Source organism: Sabethes cyaneus, chromosome 3, assembly GCF_943734655.1.
Source record: "Sabethes cyaneus chromosome 3, idSabCyanKW18_F2, whole genome shotgun sequence".
Classification (NCBI taxonomy): domain Eukaryota; kingdom Metazoa; phylum Arthropoda; class Insecta; order Diptera; family Culicidae; genus Sabethes; species Sabethes cyaneus.
This window is the reverse complement of record NC_071355.1, coordinates 240,917,450-240,939,489: the sequence shown is the minus strand read 5'-3', so window position 1 is coordinate 240,939,489 and position 22,040 is coordinate 240,917,450. Positions and strand designations below refer to the sequence as shown.

Genomic DNA, 22,040 nt, shown 5'->3' with positions numbered 1-22,040 from the left:
CAGGGACAGGATAGAAATTGTAAGCGATGGTCAAGCTGTGGAGCCACCAACACAGGAGGAGGTTAAGAAGGCAATCAGTGAGCTGAAAAACGGTAAGGCTGCTGGGAAGGACGGTATCCCGGCTGAACTTCTAAAAGCGGGGAGCGAGCGGCTGTACGAAGCAATCCACCGGATCATTGTCAGGATCTGGGAGGAAGAACAAATGCCGGAGGAGTGGTTGGATGGCCTCATTTGCCCAATTTTCAAAAAGGGACATCGAATGGAGTGTAAAAATTATCGAGGAATTACATTGCTCAATTCTGCCTACAAGGTGCTTTCCCGTATCCTGTTCTGCAGACTGAGACCGTTAGCGGAGTCCTTCGTCGGCGAGTACCAAGCGGGTTTTCGTGAGGGTCGCTCCACGACGGATCAGATGTTTACCCTGCGCCAGTTGCTAGACAAGTTCCGGGAGTACAACTTGCAGACACACCATCTGTTTGTGGATTTTAAAGCGGCGTACGATTCAGTTAAACGAAATGAGCTGTGGCAGATAATGCTAGAACATGGTTTTCCGACGAAACTAGTTACGCTGATTCGTGCGACGCTGGATGGATCCAAATCATGCGTTAGAATAGCGGGTGAGACCTCAGCTGCTTTCGTGACGTTGGATGGACTGAAGCAAGGGGACGCACTCTCTAACCTGCTATTCAACATTGCCTTGGAAGGTGCATTACGAAGAGCAAACGTGGAAAGGAATGGAACTATCATCACGAAATCTCACATGCTTCTTGGTTTTGCGGATGACGTCGATATCATCGGAATCAACCGTAGAGCAGTAGAAGAGGCCTTTAGGCCCTTTAAAAGGGAAGCAGCGAGATTGGGACTTACCATTAATACCGCCAAAACGAAGTACATGGTTGCTGGTAGGGAACGTGGGAGCTCAAGTGGTGTTGGTGCCGAGGTGGAGTTAGATGGGGAACGATATGAAGTAGTGGAGGAATTTATATACCTTGGTACACTCGTGACATGTGACAACGATGTAAGCCGCGAAGTGAAACGACGAGTTGCAGCCGCGAATCGGGCTTTCTACGGATTACGTAGCCAGCTGAAGTCCCGTAGTTTGCAAATTCGCACAAAACTGGCGCTCTACAGAACACTAATCCTCCCGGTGGCCCTTTACGGACACGAATCATGGACGCTAAAGGAAGCTGATCGGCGAGTGCTTGGGGTTTTTGAGCGTAAAATTCTGCGATCTATACTTGGTGGCAAAATGGATAATGGAGTGTGGCGCAGACGCATGAATCACGAGCTGTACCAAGTATACAAATATGCTGATATAGTGAAGGTAATGCAATGTGGCAGGCTGCGGTGGGCTGGACACGTGGCCAGAATGCCCGATGAAAGAGTAGCCAAAACTATTTTCAGCAGAGAACCAGGAAGAGGCCGTAGACTCCGAGGCAGACCCCGCACCCGGTGGGTGTGTGCTGTCGAAGACGATGCACGTTCAGCTGGTGTTCGTGGGGATTGGAGAACGGCAGCCCAGGACCGACGGTACTGGAGGACTATAATTCGTTCGGCGCAGGATCGGTAACGGACCGTTGCCACTAAAGTAAGTAAGTAAGTAAACGCCGACTACAAGGTACTTTCCCAGATCCTGTTATGTCGGCTGGCTTCGATAGCACAAGGTTTCGTATGGAATTATCAGGCGGGTTTCATGGGGGCTAGCGCAACTGCGGACAAAATTTTTACTATCCGACAGATCTTGCAGAAATGTCGGGAGTACAACGTACCACGCATCACATCTTTATTGATTTCAAAGCAGCATACGATACAGTCGATCGAGACAAGCTATGGCAGATAATGCACGAATACGGTTTTCAGGACAAACTGACGCGACTGATCAGAGCTACATTGGATCGAGTGATGTGTTTCGTACGCATCTCTGGGACACTCTTTGCTTTGCTTTGCAGATGACTTCGATATCATAGCCAGGAACTTTGCGACGGCGGAGGCAATCTACGCCAGACTAAAAGCGGAGTCCAGGAGAATTGGGCTAAAAATAAATGCGTCGAAGACCAAATACATGAAAGGAAGAGGCTCAAAGTAAACAAACGCGCGCCTCCCACGGACGGTAACCGTCGACGGCGACGAACTAGAAGTGGTAGAGCAGTTCGTGTATTTGGGATCGCTGGTGACCGCGGACAACAACACTAGTAAGGAGATCCAGCGGCGCATCCAAGCGGGAAATCGGGCCTACTTTGTTCTTCGTAAAACGCTACGATCAGGAAGCATACGCCGCCGCACGAAGCTAACAGTATACAAAACCATTATTGGACCGGTAATTCTTTATGGACTTGAAGCCGTGACGCTGCTTACGGAGAACATACGCGCCCTTGCCGTGTTTGAGCGGAAAGTGCTGCGGACGATAATTGGCGGAGTACAAACTAAAAGCGGAGAGTGGCGGAGGCGTATGAATCACGAGCTACAGGCACTGCTTGGGGAGACTCCCATCGTACATCTAGCGAAAGTTAGCAGGCTACGATGGGCCGGACACGTCGTAAGGATGCCGGACGACAGTGCGACGAAAATAGTCCTCTTCAACAACTCCACCGGCACCAGGAATAGGGGGGCCCAACGTGCACGATGGCTCGACCAGGTCGAAAGCGATTTGCGACTTCTGAGACGACTAGGAAATTGGCGACGAGTGGCCCAAGACCGAGTTGAATGGAGACGAGTGCTTGAAACAGCACGAGCCACCCCGGTTCTATGCTGCTGAAGAAGAAGAAGATGGAGGGAGAGCGACCCACCAATGACCATGTTGTTATTACCACAGAATTCTGTAAACAGCTCGCCGTTTTCGCTCACCTGTCCTAGGCCATGGCGTCCCATGACGCGTTCAAGGTCAGCGTTGTTTGAACCGATCTTCGCGTTGAAGTCGCCCAAGTGGATTTGGATGTCCCCCTTCGGGATTTTCTCAATCACGCGTTCAGCTGGCTGTAAAAACTCTCTTTCTCCTGCAGGTCGGCAGCATCTGTTGGCGCATAGCACTGAATTGCTGTAAGGTTTCTAACCCGTGTTCTGAATCTAGCAACGATTATTCGCTCATTTATCGGTTCCCACTTCATCAGGGCCGCATGTGCCACTGGGCTCAGTACCTCGTATGCCAGAGTAGAGCAAGACTTGCCCGGATGATGTCCTGTGTTCGCCAGTGCCCGGCCAGCGGACCTCGCTCAGCCCCAGAATTTCAAGCTTCAGGCGGCTAGCTTCCCTTGCAAGTTGAGCCAGCTTGCCCTGCTGGGCAAGGAGCGGGTGCAACGGCCACGGAACTTGACAGTGTGAGTAACTTACCCGTTTTCCCGGATGATACCACGAGAAGCTAGGGATAAGAGTTGCTGAATAAGAGGCCTGGAACCTACTCGAATCAAAGTTAACGTCGTTGTGCTTTCAACAGCACGCACTTTTCCGCCTGAAGAACGGCTGCTGCCTCCTGCAACATCGCCAGTGTTCTGAAATGTCGTCCTCGTGCTTCCAGTTGCTTCACCTCCGCCAGAGCTTCGTTCCGATAGGTGATTATCATTTTTCCCAAATTAGACCTTCAGTGTTCGTCAGAAATTTAAACTTCGATTTCTTCAGGATTCCCGACTGTGGACACTCTAGGCCCACAACCGCTTTTACTGGAGATAAAAATACGTCATACATACCTTGGTTTAGGCAAAAAAAATCATCGAAATCTATCTACTTTTAGAGTTCAGACATTTTAAAGCCATGTTCAGACTGATTTTACGATATTCCTTGATGCTGTAGAATGTGCAAATAGTCTGAAACCTTGGACAGGAAGCTATTTTTCGGTATAACAAATGTACTGAATTTTTCATTTCTTTATGAGGCGACATTTTTTACTTAACAAAAGCTCACATTCAGAGAAATATTTTAGCACAGCTTATCCGCTCTACTCGTCACTGGTTTTGGTACAATTTCAGAAGAGCCTATAACTGAAATATAGACCGCAAAATGGACGCACCTAATGTTATACCACAATACATTGGACATTGGAAATGCCGCAATAAATATCCCGAGTCGGTTACGTTGATATTAACACGAAAGTTACACATAGAGACACATACTAACTTACGGTCGGACTGCTCTCCGTTTCCTCGTCCTTCATTTGGCGCATCTTCAGCTGCTCGCTGTACTCCATATAGATCCGCTGCCACTGTGACTGCGTTTTCAGCTGATTGAGAATCTCCTCCAGCAGAGTCGCTTTCGGAATTCCAAGTATGCTGGCTTCGGGCCCACTGGTGGGCAGCTGAAAAGTGGTTCCAAGCAGTTGATCCAACACTTGGCGCACTTTATCTTCGGTTCCGTTTTGCGCTAAATGGAAGCCAAGCATCAGGTACCAATGTTTAAGTTCCGTTGGGGAGTTGATCATCTCCGCTATTTTGATTTGATTTTCAATGAATGCCACCTGAGCTGTGAACTCCCAGGTGTTGTTCTGGCTGTAAGAAAGTACGTTATTGATGTGACTTCTAACAAATGAGTATTTCCTAAAACTTACCAATTGAGAAAATTCCTAAGATTCGTGGGAGGAAAGTTACCAAACGATTGGATGGTGGTAAGCGGAAAGGATTTAATGTTTCGCACCATTGGACCGGGTTTGCTGCAGAACAAACCGAGTCGCATTACTGGATCGGACGAATTGGTGATTACCCAGCTTTCCAGCTTTTTACTGTATGAAAAGGACGATCCATTTGCAAGAACTATGAATGGGACACCATTGTCCGATATGTGAAGGAGCGTCGCGAAGCCTAAAACAATTATAAATTCATGATCGTCGCTCACAACGAGCAATTATTCTACTCACTAGTTCCCATAATATCCCGACAGCTACCGTTGAGAAAGATGCTTTGCTCATCCATATCCCACACTCGCAGCGTACAGTTTTCCGTCAGGACGCCCGCCAGTTTACAATTGGCACTCTGAATGAAAGAAAACAAAATTAATTCTCAAATTATCTCTAAGAAAAAAACCTTAAGCAGCCTTACAAAGGTACACTGCACCACTGGACTAGTTAAGCTGAGCACCGGCAGTACCGGCGAGCCGGTTCGAATATCGAGGTAGCGAATGCTGCCGTCCAAGCTGCAGAAAACAACGTACTTCTTGGACAGGGCAAGGCTAACCACCGGTGAGCCGATAACGGACTCCCAAATTTTTTTATCCGAACGTGGAATGCTCAGCAGATGGCCGACCACCCGGCAAAGCGCTCCGTATCCGGTTTTGATGGCACCATTTCCGACCTGTATCCGATAGTCACCGAACGCTTTGGTTACCGTTCCCGTCAGGACGGTCACTTTGCCCGATACGACGGGTGTTTGCTGACCTGTGCTCGCGCTCGGTTCCGTGCTTTTTTCCGGCGACGGCAGACGCGGAAGATCCTTAAGGCGGTCGGTTCGATTCGGTGGAGGCGACCGTTTCTTTAACCGAATGTCTAGTTTTACGGTTTGCTCTACCAGACTATCTACAGCGCTGACCGTCGATGGAGTAGCGTTGCTTTCGCTACTTGGCAAATCGGTTTTCTTCTCAACCGTTATAATACTGCTCTTGCTAGCGCTACTGCTGGAGAACTGACCAATGCCGGCTGCCGGAGTTTCAGTATCGTCCGTTAATGGTATAAAAACGGGTGTAATTCTGCGCTTTCCGTCCACGGTTTTTGTCTCAATTTGCTTCGCAATCGGTCGATGGACTTCCATACTTGTCGACGGCTTGGCTATTGCCTGTGAAATAGTTTTGGTCTGATCGTTATCAGTTGATTTCTCAGCTGTGCTTTGTGGCGTTTGAGGAATCAGCGTCGGAACAGTCAATTTCGTTTGCGTCGCATTGAGCAAATCCGGATACTCGATAATCATATCTTTGTTCGACTGTGTGTATAGATCTAGCGTAATATCCTTCCCGTACATTCGTTGATAAAGACTGTTCTTATCTTCCTCCGAAAGGGGCTTCCCCAGTTCTTCTTCACTAAACTGCAGACAAGCCACACGACCGTCACTGCTACAAGCCAGCAAAATATATCCATTGTGACTCCAGCTGAGATCCAAAATAGAATCCTGGAAGAGATCATAGACCACTACTAGCGGTCGCTGTAAAGCCGTCAACCAAACCGACAAGCTTTTGTCCCTAGCTCCAACCGCCAAACAGCAATATTGCTGAGATTTGTTAGTTTTTGGAGCCATCCTCTTCAATATCGCATCGTGAAACCTCACGCAGGTCACCGCTTTCCGGTGACCAACGAAATCTTTGTCACACTTCCACCCATCCCGCTCGATTATCTGCGCTGTTGGCCCACCTCCGTTCATTGCATGGGCGGACACCAGATACTGACCATCAGGGGACCATGACAGGCGCAAAATGTGCGTCGTTCCTCCGCACTCCTCGAAAGGATCGGTAATAGTTTTAAACAACGAAAAATTGGACGTCTTCCAAATTTTAAGCGTTTTATCATCACTCTGGGACGCAATAAACTTCCCAACCGGATCCCATGTCACACCTTTCACCAACCCAGTATGCCCCTTCATCACCTGCACAATATGGGGAAACTCTTTAGCATCCCAAATGATAACCGTATTATCCACGCTACAACTAGCGATATACTGATCCTGCGGTGACCATGCCAGATCCAGCACGTCCCCGGCATGACCTCGCAACGTCGCAATGCATCGCCAATGTTCGGCCGTTTTTGCCGAGCCGAACGCACTTCCTCCGCCGGCCGTTTTCTTCCAGATCATAATCAGCTTATCGTCGGCACAGGAAGCCAGCATCGTACCGCTGCCGCTCCACCGGACGCAATTCACGCATGCCAAGTGGTTGTCCATTTGGCAAAGGATCTTCGGAACGGTGGGATCCTTTTCGGCCTCCTCGTCCACTACGGGGGCCATGTTCCAGATGACGACTCGACCGGAATCGTTGCCCTGTCCGCCGGTGGAGAACTTTTCCCCACTCGGGTGGACGTCGATGGAAAAAATGGATTTTTCTGCGAAATAGAGAAAAGTTAACGAAGGTTATGCAAATGTTAGTTTATTCCGAATAGAACAAACTTACCATCGTGATGAACCCAATTCGGTTGCAGGATTTTCATCGTTTGTCTTTTGGAGTTTAATTATATGAGCATGGAATTCAATGCATATTTTTGATATGATAATAGTATTATTATTTACGTATTGGTAGTATAAATATATTCAATTATTCAAATATATGATAAACTTTGCATTGCACATTAAAATTATAACCGGTCAAACAAGCGCGAGGATTTTTTTGCAAACAACTTGCAGAAAAATCAACTTGACAGTCAGTACTACACGCCAAAGCATTACCGGCCTTTTTTGAGTAAAACGAAATCTTGCCGGATTATAACAACGTTGCCAAATTTGCATATATTTTTTCAATCGGACTAGTTGCTCCAATTCTTGACGATCTCTGTCCTCCTTTTAGCGCTTTTTCCTCCTCAGGATCGTGGTCAACTGGTTCGGTACTGGTCGGTATTTGGCCAGGTTCACTCTAGTGTCAATACTTAGATAATTTTTCCAAGCATCGCTTGTTGGCATTCCTCATCAAACCAATCATTTTGTGTACTCCGAGGCTCAATACCTAGTGCCGCGGTAGCGGTCTCTTCGATGGCCGAGCGAGTTTTTTTTTTTTTAACGAGTAGGGAAATCTGCTATCAGACACCTGAGAAGACAGCTCAGGGAGTGGGGTTTGGTATCCCGTGAAGATCGTGAAGATCCAGACCCACTAAAACCCTACTCGAGTCTCCAGCCTCAATCCCCCCTGGAACCACCTTATCGGTATTACTTCAGGGAGGGGCTATTGTGCTTAACGCACGCTCTTAGATAACTACTGGACTATGGTAGTTAGGCTGTTTATTCGCCGTTGATCGGCTTTCCAGCGGTTTTGTAGCTCAAGTACGATCTGGGTAGCAGCCGCATTGACCGCACCCCAGACGTCCGAGCTAGAACACATCCTTTGGACTAAGTTATCCGGAGTAGTGTCCTGTCCGCTAACTGCCATCATGTTGCTTCTCACGCCCTCGAAACGAGGGCATATGAAGAAAGCATGTTCTGCAGTTTCCTCAACGTCCGCGCATTCGGGACACTCGGGGGACTCCGCATGCCCAAATTTGTGCAGATACTGTCTAAAACAACCATGCCCTGACAGAATCTGTGTCAGGTGGAAGTTGACTTCGCCATGACGCCTGTTGACCCATCCGGATAGTTCCGGGATAAGTCTATGTGTCCACCGGCCTTTTGTGGAATCAGACCATGCCCGCTGCCATGTGATCATCGAGGCCGATCTTGTGGTACTCCGTATGCCTCTAGTTCCACGTTGGTTGAAGCACTCTACGTCCTCGCTGATGATGATACCAATAGGCACCATACCCGCTAAGACGCAGATTGCGTCATGTGAAACTGTGCGGTACGCACTCGCCACTCTTAAGCACATGAGACGATAGGTGCTTTCCAGCTTGGCTAGATAGCTTTTGGTACCTAACGCCGATGACCACACCGGCCCGCCATACCTGAGTATGGACTGGACCACGTTGGCTAAAAGCCTTCGCTTGCTGCCATATACCGCAGAGCTATTAGACATCATACGAGACAATGCCGAAATAGCTGTGGAAGCCTTCTTGCAGGCATAGTCGACGTGGCTCCCGAACTTGAGCTTGTCGTCGACCATGACTCCAAGGAGTTTTAAGAACCGCGTTGACGAAATAGTGCAGTCCCCGACACTGATATTTGCTTGCTGCACCGACTTGCGGTTGTTAACCACGATAACCTCCGTTTTATGATGCGCTAGGTCCAGTTTCCTGGATCGCATCCAATCTTCAACAATGCTTATAGAGTGGGCAGCCGTCAACTCAACCTCTCTGATAGATTCACCGTAGACTTCCAAGGTGATATCGTCCGCAAAGCCGACAATCGCCACCCCTACCGGAAACTTTAGCTTCAACACCTCGTCATACATGACGTTCCACAACACCGGGCCCAGTATGGAACCTTGCGGAACCCCTGAGGTGATTGGAACACATTTCTGACCCTCCTCCGTGTTGTAGCATAGCACACGATTCTGGAAATAATTTTCCAGAATTCTGTACAGCGACACCGGCACTTGGACGTTCCGAAGCGAGCTGGCTATGGAGTCCCAGCTAGCGCTATTAAACGCATTTCTCACGTCGAGCGTGACAACTGCGCAATAACGAATACCTGTCCTCTTGGGCTGGATTGCCACCTCGGCTGTCTTAGTGACAGACAAGATGGCATCCACCGTAGATTTGCCTTTTCGGAAGCCGAATTGGTTCCTTGACAGACCGTTTGTACCCTCCGTGTACTGTACGAGTCTGTTAAGGATAACCCTCTCCAGCACCTTGCCGGCAGTATCGAGTAGACAGATCGGCCTATATGACGAGGGGACACCTGGAGGTTTTCCCGGCTTCGGCAATAGGACCAGGTTCTGTCGCTTCCATCTGTCCGGGAAGTGGCCAGCTTCCAGGCATCTATTCATTACTGCCCCGAATAATTCGGGAGCCTCTAAAATAGCCGCTTTAATGGCCATATTCGGGATACCGTCTGGCCCCGGTGCCTTGCTCACCTTTAGGGATTTAGCGATATCAATGAGTTCCTCGTTCGTAACCGTCACTTCCTCCCCGACCTCCAAACCGCCGTCGCCCACGTTACTTTGGATGTTCGGCTGGGAGGCCGACCATCCTACGCTATGGTCTGAGATACTGGAACGTCGGCCGTGGGACGACTCAGCGGCCTGGGGCCAGGGCCTTGGCTCGTGGCGCGGAAAGAGGCCCTCGATGATCCGCTCCAGCATCTCTGGCGATTGCTCAGCGGGCGCCATCACACCCTTGGTCTTTGCCATTACGACTCTGTAGGCATCACCCCACGGGTTCGCATTGGCACTAGCACATAACCTTTCAAAGCAGTCTCGTTTACTAGCTTTTATCCCGCTCTTAAGCGCTGCGCGTGCAGCAACAAGTGCTACTCGACGTTCAGCCCTGCTTTCATCCGAACGAGCTCTTTGCATAATTCTCCTCGCACGAAAGCACGCTCCGCGGAGTTCCACAATTTCATCTGTCCACCAGTAAGCCGGTGACCTGCCATACCTAGGACGACCTTTCCTAGGCATGGTAGCGTCACATGCTCGCGACAGTACCTCAACCAAATGATCAGCGTTCGGATCGGGCATACCGCGATCACCGCACTCTCTCCAGATCGCTTCCACAAATACTTCGGGATCGAAGTATGATGTCTTCCATCCACGGGTGGTTGGAGTGTTGGCCCTACTCGCCGCCTGCCGCCTCGTTATCTGACCGACACCATAGCGGACCGCCTGGTGGTCACTGTGAGTGTAGCCATTATCTACCCGCCAGTCTCCTATCAGACCAGGACTGCCGAAAGTCACGTCGATGATAGACTCCGCACCGTTCGTACTGAAGGTACTTGTGTTGCCGACGTTGGCCAGATCTACGTTGAGCTTTGCCAGAGCTTCAAACAGAATCCGACCCCTATGGTTCGTGCGACGACTTCCCCACTCTACCGCCCAAGCGTTAAAGTCGCCCGCCACAACCACCGGCCTTAAACCAGTCAGCACAACTGATACTCGGTCTACCATCCGCGTAAACTGCTCGATAGACCAACTCGGCGGAGCATAACAACTGCAGTAGAACACTCCACTCACTTTGGCAACCGCAAATCCCTCGTCTGCAGTTGACACAACCTCCTGAACCGGGAACCTGCTTGTTGTCCATATAGCCGCCGTCGCAGACCTATCCGAGACCCAGTTGCCGTTTCCGGCAGGGACGCGATATGGATCCGAGACTATGGCAATGTCCATTGCTGACTCAGAAACTGCTTGGTGTAACAGCTGCTGAGCTGTGCTGCAGTGGTTCAGGTTGAGTTGTGTCACTTGCACTATGAACGTGGCTTAGTCGCCGGCACACCGGCCGGGCACCTTGGACCTCCCGTTACGTGCTTTGCGTCCCGTTTACCGGTACAGATCAGGCACTTAGGAGGCTCCGCGCAGTCCTTTGCTTTATGGCCAGCACTGCCACATCTCCTGCACAACTGGCTCCTATCTGGCCCCTTGCAGTTCCAGGCTTTATGTCCGTGCTCGAAACACCGGAAGCAAGCTTCCGACTGCTTGGACACGCTCAGTGGGCATACCGACCACCCCACTTTTAGCCTAGCAGCTTTCAGGGCTTTGTTTCCGTCAATCAGCGGAAGTCGTATGGTGGCTACCTGGGTCCCGGCCGGACCCTTGCGTAGGCGAACCGCCTCGGTTGCCACCACCACTCCACTTTGCTCTTTGAGAGCTTGTACGACCTCACGCACTTCGGTGATCTCGTCCAGGTTCTTAAGCTGGAGAGTCACTTCTGGTGTGAGAGCACGTACCTTCACTCCGTCCCCGAGCACTCCTTCCGCTATGGGCTTGTATGCGGAACTCTTCTTTGTGGCGTCCTTCTTTAACTCGAGGATCATATCGCCCGTGCGTGAGCGGCGGATGCTCCGTACGTCCGCGCCCAGATCCTTGAGTAGGGCGTCTCCTCTCATGGCCTTCAGAACCTCCGAGTATTTAGACCCGTCGGTTTTCAGGATAAGAGCGTCGCCCTTCTTCGCTCGCTTTCTTGCCGGTTTAGGTGGAGCAGTTTTTTTACTGGAGCCTCCTCCGCCTTTTCTCTTGGCCCTAACCTCGGTCCACGGGCCACCTGTCTTGGAGCTTCCCGCTGGTTCATCGGTTAGCTCTGCCAACCCGCTAGCCTGAGGGCTTTTACCGATCAGGCGTTTTTTCGGTCCGCCAGGGGTGCTATCCCCCGGGGACTGTCTCGGGCGCTTGGCGGATGCCTTACCGCTGCTGGTAGTGCTTTTCGTAGCCTCCTGGGCCGCGTTACGACACTCCGTCAACGGGCAAGCGTCCGTTTGTACTGCCTTCGACGCCTTCACGGTCACCTTCTTAGCCTCTCCTGCACGCGCCACGAGGTCGTTGTGCGTTTTGGTCGCTGCATTCAAGGTTCTCCGAAGCATGAGCAAGCTCTGCTTCAGGTCCTTGGAGAAATTGCCGCGACCTGACGTAAACTCGATTATTACCTCGAGCTGCTGTGACGCTGCTACCACTTTAGGTACAGCGTCTCTATTTTTCTCCATCGCCCTGATAAGCGCTGGGTCGTTCATCGCTGTGTCCGGCGTGGTAGGCATACCGCTGCCTTTGCCACCCACACTAGCGCTCCTAGTTGCATCCTTCTCCACCCTTGGTGGAGAACGCTGGATGCCTCCTCTAGCGAACGGGTTTTCCACCGTATCCACACTTGTTGTATTTTTGATTTTGTCTTCCATAAGAATCCCACGAGTTGAGGGGAAAGAAAAGTCCGCCACATCAGAGCCCCTCATGATGCGGTAAGGGCTGATTACTGTGGAGGGCGCTCTGGTACTCCACAGGCTCCGTTTGAGGCTGAGTATTTATAGAACCCCCCCCACCATTCATCCCTCGGCACGGGTCGCATGACACCTTGGATTAGGGGTTTATCCATTCATGTTTTTACTTTTAGCCATGGATAATAGCTATTAAAACCATCCTCCTTTGGGGGCTTTGGACCCTCTGCTCAGGTTCTCGGTATTTTCAGGTTCATCGAACATGCTTCTACCGAGATCCGTCATTTGCAGGCGGAGAGTTTACACTCAGCCTTCGCATGAGTGCCCCCTTCTCTGTCCGCATTCGACCCTAGTTTCCACCGGTTGTCCGATTTCCACTAAGGAGCGTAACCCGGATGGTACCACGAGGAGGTAGAGATAGGAGTTGCTAAATAAGAGGCTGTGGAACTTCGTGATAGTTCTGGAGCGCATTATTCAACCATTTACCATCCATGGCCGAGCGTATTCTGCCCCAATCGTTTTCGAGGTTTGAAGTACCTAACTCCTCGGAAGAAGGCAGTGTCTCATTCAGTACTCGCGCGTAGTTCTCTGCAGCTTGTGGGTTATCTAGCTGCCTGATGTTCAGCCGAGGAGGGCGGCTTTGACGTGTCCGGTATACGGTGGACAGCTTTGAGTGCACATGTACTGCTACTAGGTAATGGTCAGAATCAATATCCGCACCTCGACGGGAGCGAACATTCGTGATGTTAGAGAAAAAGCGGCTCTCTATGAGAACATAGTCAATTTGGTTCATTGTACGTTGGTCAGGTGATCTCCAGGTGGGTTTGTGGATATCCTTGCACGGGAAAAAGGTGCTTCGGATCACCAGGACTCGGGAAGCTGCGAAGGTTATACATCGTTGGCCGTTATCGTTTGTGTCGGTGTGCAGGCTATGGGGTCCTACCACCGGTCTATACATCTCTTCCCTACCGACCTGGGTGTTTATATCCCCGATGACGATCTTGATGTCCCGTGACGAGCAACTGTCGTGCGTTGCCTCCAGCCTCGCGTAGAACGCTTCTTTCTCATCGTCGGGTCTACCTTCGTGCGGGCAGTGCACGTTAATGATGCTAATGAAACGGCCCTTTATCCTCAATACACACATTCTCTCGTTGATCGCCTTCCAATCTATCACGCAATCCTGCATTCCGCCCAGCACTACAAAACCCGTTCCCAGTTTGTTGGTAGCGCCACCGCTCTGGTAAAACTGGGCCTTTCCGCCACGGATCTTCCATACCTTCTCTCCTTTGCGACAGATTTCCTGCAGAGCTACGATGCCGAGTTTGCGAGGTTCAAGCTGTTCAATCAGCACCCGCTCGCAACCTGCAAAATTTCGCGATCTGCAGTTCCAAGCACCGAGTCTCCATTCGTCGTCCTTGTTCCGTCGCCCAGGTCGATGCCTAATATTCCACTCCGAATTTTGGTGTGTAGTCGTACTAGGGCAACACTACCGAGTCTCGCGATGGGGCTGCCATCTTATAATGCCGAGACTCACTATACCTCCTTCCCGGTTAGTATACGATCTTAGTTTCCACCGGGGTTGGTTACCCGATCTCCGCTAAGGTTGGTCGTATTCCGGCTGGTACCAAGAGGAGGTCCAAATATACGAACTCATCAACCACTGCCAATTCATCGCCATCAATAGTCAATGTCCGTGGGAGGTAAATGTTGCTTTTTCTCGAGCTACTTCCTACCATATATGTGGTTTTTGACGCATAGATTTGTGATACAATCCTCCTTGTCTCCGTTTTTAGTCTGGCGTAGATTGCCTACGCCGTACCAAGGTTTGTAGTAATGATGTTAAGGTTGTGTGCGAAGGCTAAGAGTTCGCTAGTCTTGCTGAAGATCGTTTCTCTCGTTTCGATGCCCACTCGCCGGATCACACCTTCAATTGCGATAGCAAGTATTAACATACAAGACAGTCCTTGCCGCAACCCTCTGCGCGATTCGAAGGGACTATCTGGGGATAGGGAGAATCTGCCAAAGCTGTTCGCGATCAACTGTAACCTATGCTGCCCTGAAATCCCCGAAAATATGATTCGTGGGCACGTTGTATTCCCGACATTTCTGGAGGGTTTGCCATACGAATTGTCTTGCTATTGGGGATAGATGAGATAATCAAATCAAGCGTAATGGCGCGGTAATTACAGTAATCTAGCCGATCGTCCTTTTTGTAGATGGGACAGACCACACCTCCGGTAGTTTCTCCTCCTCCCAAACCCTTGAAATTATCCAGTGAGGTGCCGTTGCTAGCGGTTCTGGGACATTTTTAAAGAGTTCTGCCAGAAGTCGGTCGTTTCCGGCGGCTGTTCTTCAGCTTTAAAAAAATTAAAGTATCATTTGCACAGCTTTAGCAAATTTTCTTTATTAAATAATAAATAACATCCTTTCTTCCTTCTAACAAAAATCTTAGTATGCTAGCAGCGTCCTATAATAGTTGTTCTAATGTTCGAACAGTTTTACGGCCAGTTTATCTCTTGTTCTGCAAAGTTATACACAATCAGTCACTCAATCTGACCGTCTGGTTAAACAAAATACAAAATTTGTAACAGCGTGAGAATTATCCTTCAGGTGTAAAAAAGAAACATCGCAAGAAACTTAATTTCCCTTTGCATATATGTACGTATAGATTGATTATACATGTGTGGCATGTTTTGAGTACTCACTGTTTAACGAAACAAAAAAAAACAATAAATGAAAAGCTATATATGTATGTACTTGTTACTAGTTACGTTTTTGCAACACCGTAGAGGCTTTAGTCTCGGACAATGCGGCCTAATTTCATTTTTATATTGCTATACATTCCAATAATAATTTACCGAGTGCCTTAGCGGCTAACAACCTACTTACTGCTATGTAAAATAATATTTAAAAATAACCGATTTGCAAGAATTATAAACGTGTGAAACCCAACATCTGTATATTGGGGCTTTTGTTGTTGTTGAATACGTACATTGCTAGCTGAACGGCTGTCTACTATAGTTTGGCGATAACAATCAATTTGTGTTATAGTTTCTAAGGTGCTAACAGTAGCGGGTGTCTGTGTGCCGGGGAGAGAGCCCTTTCTTCTATTCTATTACTGGTCGATGACGGTAATTTCAACCGGAGGAATAAACCGCCAGACGTGCGATGAGGATGCTGCGACGGCGGCGGCTGTGGTAGGACCAGCAGTGGCCAAACTTTCGCCCATCGAGCTGAGCGAACGGCACTGAATATCCGCCTTAAAGCGACCCGGTGTAAAGAACAGTACCGAACACTCGTGGAATGCTTTTTCGTCTTTGTTCAGTGACGGGATTAGGATGCTGTAAGCGAAAAAACAACGATGATTAACAATTTATATTGGGACAAGTAAAGGTGGGGGCAAGCTTACTGATTCGGTCCCGTCATTGTGACTCGCGTCTCCAGTCGATAGTTGTGATGGCCATTCTGGTAGTCTTGATAGAACTGAACGGACAACTGCACTTGGTGTAGAACCGAAGCCGACAGGTTGCAGATTCCGATGCTAAGCGACATGAACTGACCAGTGACGCAAGTAACCTCCGATTGTGGAGCCACCGGTTGATTGTCGACTTTCACCTCTACAATTATAAAGATAATATTTCGTAATTGATTAACAATAACTACGCATAAGTACGCAGACTAACCCCACTGCAACGGTGGCACCGTTACCAGGTCCAGCATCGTGGGCGACAGGGTAATTCCCCTTAGTGAAGCAACTCCGTTGCAGTCCAACCCCGGCAAAGACCATTTAAGATTTACGTTTTCCGCTATATGTTCGGAGCAAACCCGCTCGGTTAGATCGGACGTATCGGCTGCACTGCTAGTGGTCACACCGACGCCGCTCAGTATACTAGCAGGGTGAATATCCAGCGAGCCATTGTTCAACGACTGCTGTTGGTGTTCCATCGCCGCTAGGATACGTTCCAGCGGACACCGATCGACCGGTACCGGAACGCGGCAGCTTTCCTTCGCTTCGATGAGTATTGTTTTGTTGGAGGTGTAGTTGAGGGACATCTCCTGTACCGTTAGATTGACCACGTCCAGCACTAGATAGAACTGTGATGGACTGAAACAAACAAATTATTTGGTTTATCAACTTAAAAATATTGTTACTCGTAAAACTTACATTTCCGCCGACAAAACGTCCCAGTTGGTGATCTGCGCACTCGGCAGCAATTCAACGTTGAACGAAATCGCACACTGCCGGCAGAAACCTTCCTGCAAACCCTCTCCACCGGAGTATCTGAAGCGCAACTGTGCCTCAAGCTGTCTCGGCACATGCCCGGTGGCGATCCCCACACTCAACGTTGCCAGCGACGAGTGACCCGAGTGTGACGAGCGAAAGCTCGAAGTTAGCGGATCGTTTCGCCTGTGGGTATTAGTAGGTGAACTGATGCGACTCGGAATGGAACCAGGATTCCCGCTGCCTCCACTGAAGGTGGTAGCTCCAACTCCACTGTGCGATGCCGTCAGACTTTGCGGTCCGGCACTGTTGATACCGTCATGATGCGACGAATGCTGGTACCCATGCTGACCCGTCCCAACGGCCCCGAGAAAATCTGCCTCCCCGTAGATGACCAGCTTAAAGTCGATACTCTCTTGCGGCTTAATTGGCAGTTTGGACATCAGCTCTTCCGTCGACAGTTGAAAGATTCGATTTTGTAGGTTGGCGTCCATGCTCGAATGAAACGTAGCGTCAATGTATTCGATCAGGATGTTGCTCGTGTTGGTTAAAGTAACGACGCATTCTCCCCGTTCACCATTATAGAGCGTGATACTGGCAGACGTGGTAACACAGTCCGCATTGGGCATTCCGCTGAAAGTTGCCGTCTGAGGAAGGCTCGTCTTAAGTTCTAGCTTTGGAAGCGCGGGTATTACATTAACTTGATAGTGCGTAGGCAGATGACGCAGTCGACGGTGCAACATATGCTTCAGGCGGCAGTTGGATTTAACACCCAGCGTATGCGTGCTGTAGCCCTGAATGTCCAGCTCTCCTTTCTCGATCGGAGTTCCGTGAAGAGAAACCGTAGTCAGTACGTTCGGTTGCAGCATTACCGTTTGGGGGAATGCCTCGAAAACAACGCCCGTCGTTAGCAGCCGAATGTCGGTCACCTGCAGCTCAAACGGCAGCGGATTGGTCAGCTTTACATTGACCTCACAAACGTCATGCTGAACCCAATTAAAGGAAATCTTACTGTCATCCTTCGCCTGGCGGCGATCCATCGAACTGAAGTGGATTGGAGTAAACAGAAAAGGTCCCTGGTCTACTTTGGCTATTACAATCTGTAAAGAATCACATAAGTTTCAGACAAAGCATAGAAAACTAAACTAACCTTCATTGGTCTCATATGTGAGGGCAAGTCTTTCACCAGCAGCTGGCTGCAGAGCGGCAAATCGGTTAAATTAGCCGGTGGAATAACGGTTCCATTCTCCAGTACCAGCGGAACCGGAGCACCCTCGCACTGGGAGGCAAGGTTCTGCAACTGCAGGGCCATTTCTTTCTGGTCGTGTGCATTCAAATGTTTCCACATCGTCTGCAGCAGGAATGTCATGTGCCTGGTGGCTAGTGCCGATTGTCCCAACCGTCTGGCCGTGCCAACCAACTGCTGAAGCAGATCGATTTGCAGCACAGGCCAGCCGGTATTATTTTCCAATACTTCATGTGGCTCCAACGACAGTTTGTGGCCGGAAAAGCTTTCTAACATCAGCCGGTAGCTCTGGCCCCAGTCAGGATTTGTATTGCTGACAGCAACGTGACGCCAGGCGGCCAACCGTTGACAGAATGCCGCCTTACGGTTGTAGCCAATCTTCTGGTACAAATCCGTAAGCACTTCGAACCTCCGCACTCGCTGTTGCTCGCTCATATTCAAATTAATATAAAGAACATTTTGTAGAAACATCGCAACATCCAAATTTTTTCCCTGCTCAATACAGATTCGAGCTGCTTTGAGAGCTGCCTCTGTCTCTATTATTCCTGCGTTACGATACTTGCTGTAATTAATGATGGCTTCACGATACCGGGCAGGAATATCGTCCGGTTGCAAAATATTGGGGGGAAACTTTTGAGCGGCTACAGATTTGTTCACCAATGTTCCGGAATCGGTAAGCGAGGAGGAGCTTCCACTGGCCGTACTTCCACCGCTGCTGGAGCTAGTCGAGAACGTTGAGCTGATAGACGAAGCGGACGAGTTCGAAGAACCGGAGGTTTTATCTGGGATTGACGTCGTTTCCGAACTAGCCAGATTAATCACCATATTAGTTTTCTTCTGGTTCAGGCTATTTCCGGTCACTTCGCCATTATTGTAGCTATTGTTAGTGAGCGCTTGGCTGCGAGCAAGATTGAACTTCTGCGGCGAGGAAGAGGTATTCTCTTGGAGACTAGAATTTCGTTGAATCGACATTGCGTAGCGAAAGTTAGGGTACAGCAGAATGGCAGAAGCGGCACAAAGGCCTTCGAAGGCCGCTCCAAGCCAAAGAGAATCACTTATGGCACGTAGAGTTTCACTCGCAGAATGAAAAAGGTTCAGCGATTCGGCCACCAGGCCGGCCTGCAGCGTTAGATCTCCCAAATGTTTCGTCATCCGGCCGATGCAGCGTTTCTTGTTGTTGCGACTTTCCAGATCTAGTCCTACGAAATCTTTCTTTTCGAACGGCGCCAACAGCAGCGGCACTTTGTCAATCTTCTCCCGCGTTTTCTCCAGACGCTTCAGTTCCAGAATATAGTACAGAGAGGTGATAAATTCTGAAATCTTTGTTTCCAAGTTTGAGCAGGAGTCATTTTCCGGATAGAAAAAGGCTCGACTTTTGAAATTGGACGGCGTTTGAAAGCAGCTCTCTATTGTCGCGTTTTTTTTATCCTCCGAGCCGCTGCTGAGTTTGTGCAGCTCCTCATAGGCCGGTCCAAACAATAGACACCTTGAATCAAACAGTGTACTGGTATATTTTACCTTAAGGGATTCGTGAACTCGACAAAGTTCATTAAGCTCATTTTGGTTGTCGAATTTTCCGACAGTAATCAGCCCCAGCAGTCGCCTGTGCGTTTGAAAGTCACCCCAATCGTTGTTCTCCACCGGATGATCTCGTATGTAGCGAACCCAAATATCTCTCGTAATACCAGACGAATCTGAATGAAAGCACCACTCGTTAGAAAACATTCACGCTCAAAAGCTGTCACAAACTTACCAGGAATTTTGATATTATTCACCCGCTGGATTCGTTCGAAAACACGCTGCAGTGACCGAGGTTTCAAAGGACCGATCCCACGCACCAGAATCAGCAGACAGCCGTGATGGTAGTGGTACTGCTCGTAGTCGGGATGCGCCATTATCGGGTCTCCTGGTCCTTGCGATAACATATAGCTTACAGTCGATCTCATTTAATCTTCATTTAGTGACACTTTTTTCGGACCCTGGATCTGGATCAGAACACAATCTACTACAGGACAAGCTACCACACTATTTGACAAAACCAATCAGAGCTGCGCACGTCCAAGTACCTTCGGAGGAGCAGGACAGTTCGCAAATTTCTACTTTTTGTTTTCAAAATAGCCAAGGAAACTCTTCCATTTTACGGAGCAGCTCTTTCACTTTGACACATCATCTTTTTCGTCTCGCACTGTGGTTGTCGTTTTTTCTTTCACGCTGTACGATCTGCCTCCTGCAGTTCTCTTCCTACTTTCTTGTTGTCGCACGTCACACCTTTTACTGATGCTTGTTGTTTTCGATCTTCGTTCAATGCGGGGCGAGATGGAATGTCTTCTCTTTTATCACTAAAACTTGCGTTGCACAAATGGGTGGATAAACCAAAACAAAGTGGAGACACCGATCAAACCACAAGTCTACATTCACAGTTTTCTTGCAACGCCCCCAAATTACAAAAGCGACACAACAAACACTACGGTGTGGGAAAATTGAAGATATTTAACAAAGCCTATTGAAAAAACTCAGTAACACAACCGAACTGCGATTGTTTTGCAATTTTTCAAGTTTTCTGCTGCTTCTTCAACCATGACGGCAACGAAACGGACATCATTTGCGTTTGCAAGGTTTTTGCTTGGGTGTTTGATTGAAGTTTAAAACAGAGTTGCCGGATATTTTTGAAAGTTATCATTGAAAATGGAACCGTCCAGCAGCCGAACTCCACACGTGACACAAAAAAAATTTTCGAAGTTTTTTAAAATTATTTTATTTTTGAATTCCAGCAAAATGCCTTAACATTTAAAAAAGGAAAGCTTTTTTTCGGATTTTCTGACCCGAAAAATCTCAAAGGAATTAAAAATCTCCTTTTTTTAAATGTCCTTTTTTTAAATGTCAAAGATTTTCTCATTGCAGTTCATCGGAATTCCAAAATTTTTTAATTTTAAAAATCTTTACAATGATATGTCGGTACAATGTTATGAAACATTTTGGTTATTATAGATGAATTAAGAGATTACGAAGGATTAAGTTGTATGATTTTTCGAACGTATAGGTAGGGATAAATTAGAGAACCCATCTAGCGGAAAACAAAAAACTACATTTTTTTCCGCACACATTATATTCTTCTTTCCCTTCAGTTGCTCTGAATGCGAAATGAAAATTAATGGAAGAAAAAGAGATTCTCAAAGAGATTTTGAGAAATTTTCTTGAAGCACCGGAATTTGGCTACAGGTAGCTTCGCGGTACAACGCTAGTCTAACAAGCCAGTTGTCCTATGTTCGAATCTCGGCTGGGCGGTGCTGGTAAGAGTAAGTAGAATCGTTGCACTAGCCTCGCAATTGCCTTGTACTCTAATAACCGGCTGCGAAGTCTGTCGATAAAGAAAGGTCACGCGTCTTAAAGACGTTAAATACCCAAAACTTCGCTTTTTGCTTTTGGGATCCGAATCAGCAACTGGATCCTTGACTGAAAACCGCATAGACAAAAAAAACATTAGAAGAGCTTGGTAAAAACGAAAAAACTGAGCACTACAAAGAAGGGCCGATTAAAATTACTAACAAAGTGATTGACGCAACCATTCGTTTTCGTTACGCCCACCAACAGATCCAACTGCAGCGATGGTTTTTCGAGCAACCAGATCTAGAATTTCTTGCAATACCTTCATTTTCTTCTTGAAGATCCGGGATAATAAGGTGCCGTTCAAATTTTACATAACGCTACAGAGAGTGGGGGTATGTTGAATTTTTGTTACCTAAAAATAAAAATAAGAAAACTTATCCAATTGGGTATTTTAGCGGTATTTAAATTCTCGCATATTATGATAAGATATGATGTCACTGTAAAGTCACATGAACATTTTTCCAAATTTGACGAGTGAAAGTAATAAAAAAAAGTATTTTCTTCATTAAAAAAATTTTTTTTAAATTAGACGATAGCTTATAAGTAAACCATTTTTCTTCTCAACTCGCCTTAGACAACACAGTGGGTAGATAAACTATGGTCATCAGACGATACAAGTTTCACATGGGAGCTGTCAAAAGCTCGGTCAAAATGAAAAGCTCTATCAGAAAGATAGAAGAGAGGAAGAGAATTTCTGACATCATTTCAATCAATCGGCTTGGTTGATATCTGTCAAACAGCAAATCATTCTATTTTTGATTTTTATTAATTTTTTCATCAAATATTG

General features: G+C 48.2%; 2 protein-coding genes across 2 annotated transcripts; both read right to left on the bottom strand.

The window, feature by feature from the left end:
• Positions 1-3,895: 3,895 nt before the first annotated feature.
• On the bottom strand, positions 3,896-7,179 carry LOC128742227 (protein HIRA homolog). The gene is made up of 5 exons (XM_053838514.1): positions 7,072-7,179; positions 5,022-7,003; positions 4,841-4,955; positions 4,535-4,784; positions 3,896-4,475 (listed from the first exon to the last, which is right to left on the bottom strand). The coding sequence occupies exons 1-5, from the start codon at positions 7,106-7,108 to the stop codon at positions 4,103-4,105; spliced, it is 2,757 nt and encodes a 918-aa protein (XP_053694489.1). The 5' UTR covers positions 7,109-7,179; the 3' UTR covers positions 3,896-4,102.
• Positions 7,180-14,825: 7,646 nt separating this feature from the next.
• LOC128739221 (protein brunelleschi) lies at positions 14,826-20,420 on the bottom strand. The gene is made up of 6 exons (XM_053834676.1): positions 19,620-20,420; positions 17,771-19,560; positions 16,564-17,720; positions 16,082-16,503; positions 15,808-16,015; positions 14,826-15,739 (listed from the first exon to the last, which is right to left on the bottom strand). The coding sequence occupies exons 1-6, from the start codon at positions 19,810-19,812 to the stop codon at positions 15,514-15,516; spliced, it is 3,996 nt and encodes a 1,331-aa protein (XP_053690651.1). The 5' UTR covers positions 19,813-20,420; the 3' UTR covers positions 14,826-15,513.
• Positions 20,421-22,040: the final 1,620 nt, after the last annotated feature.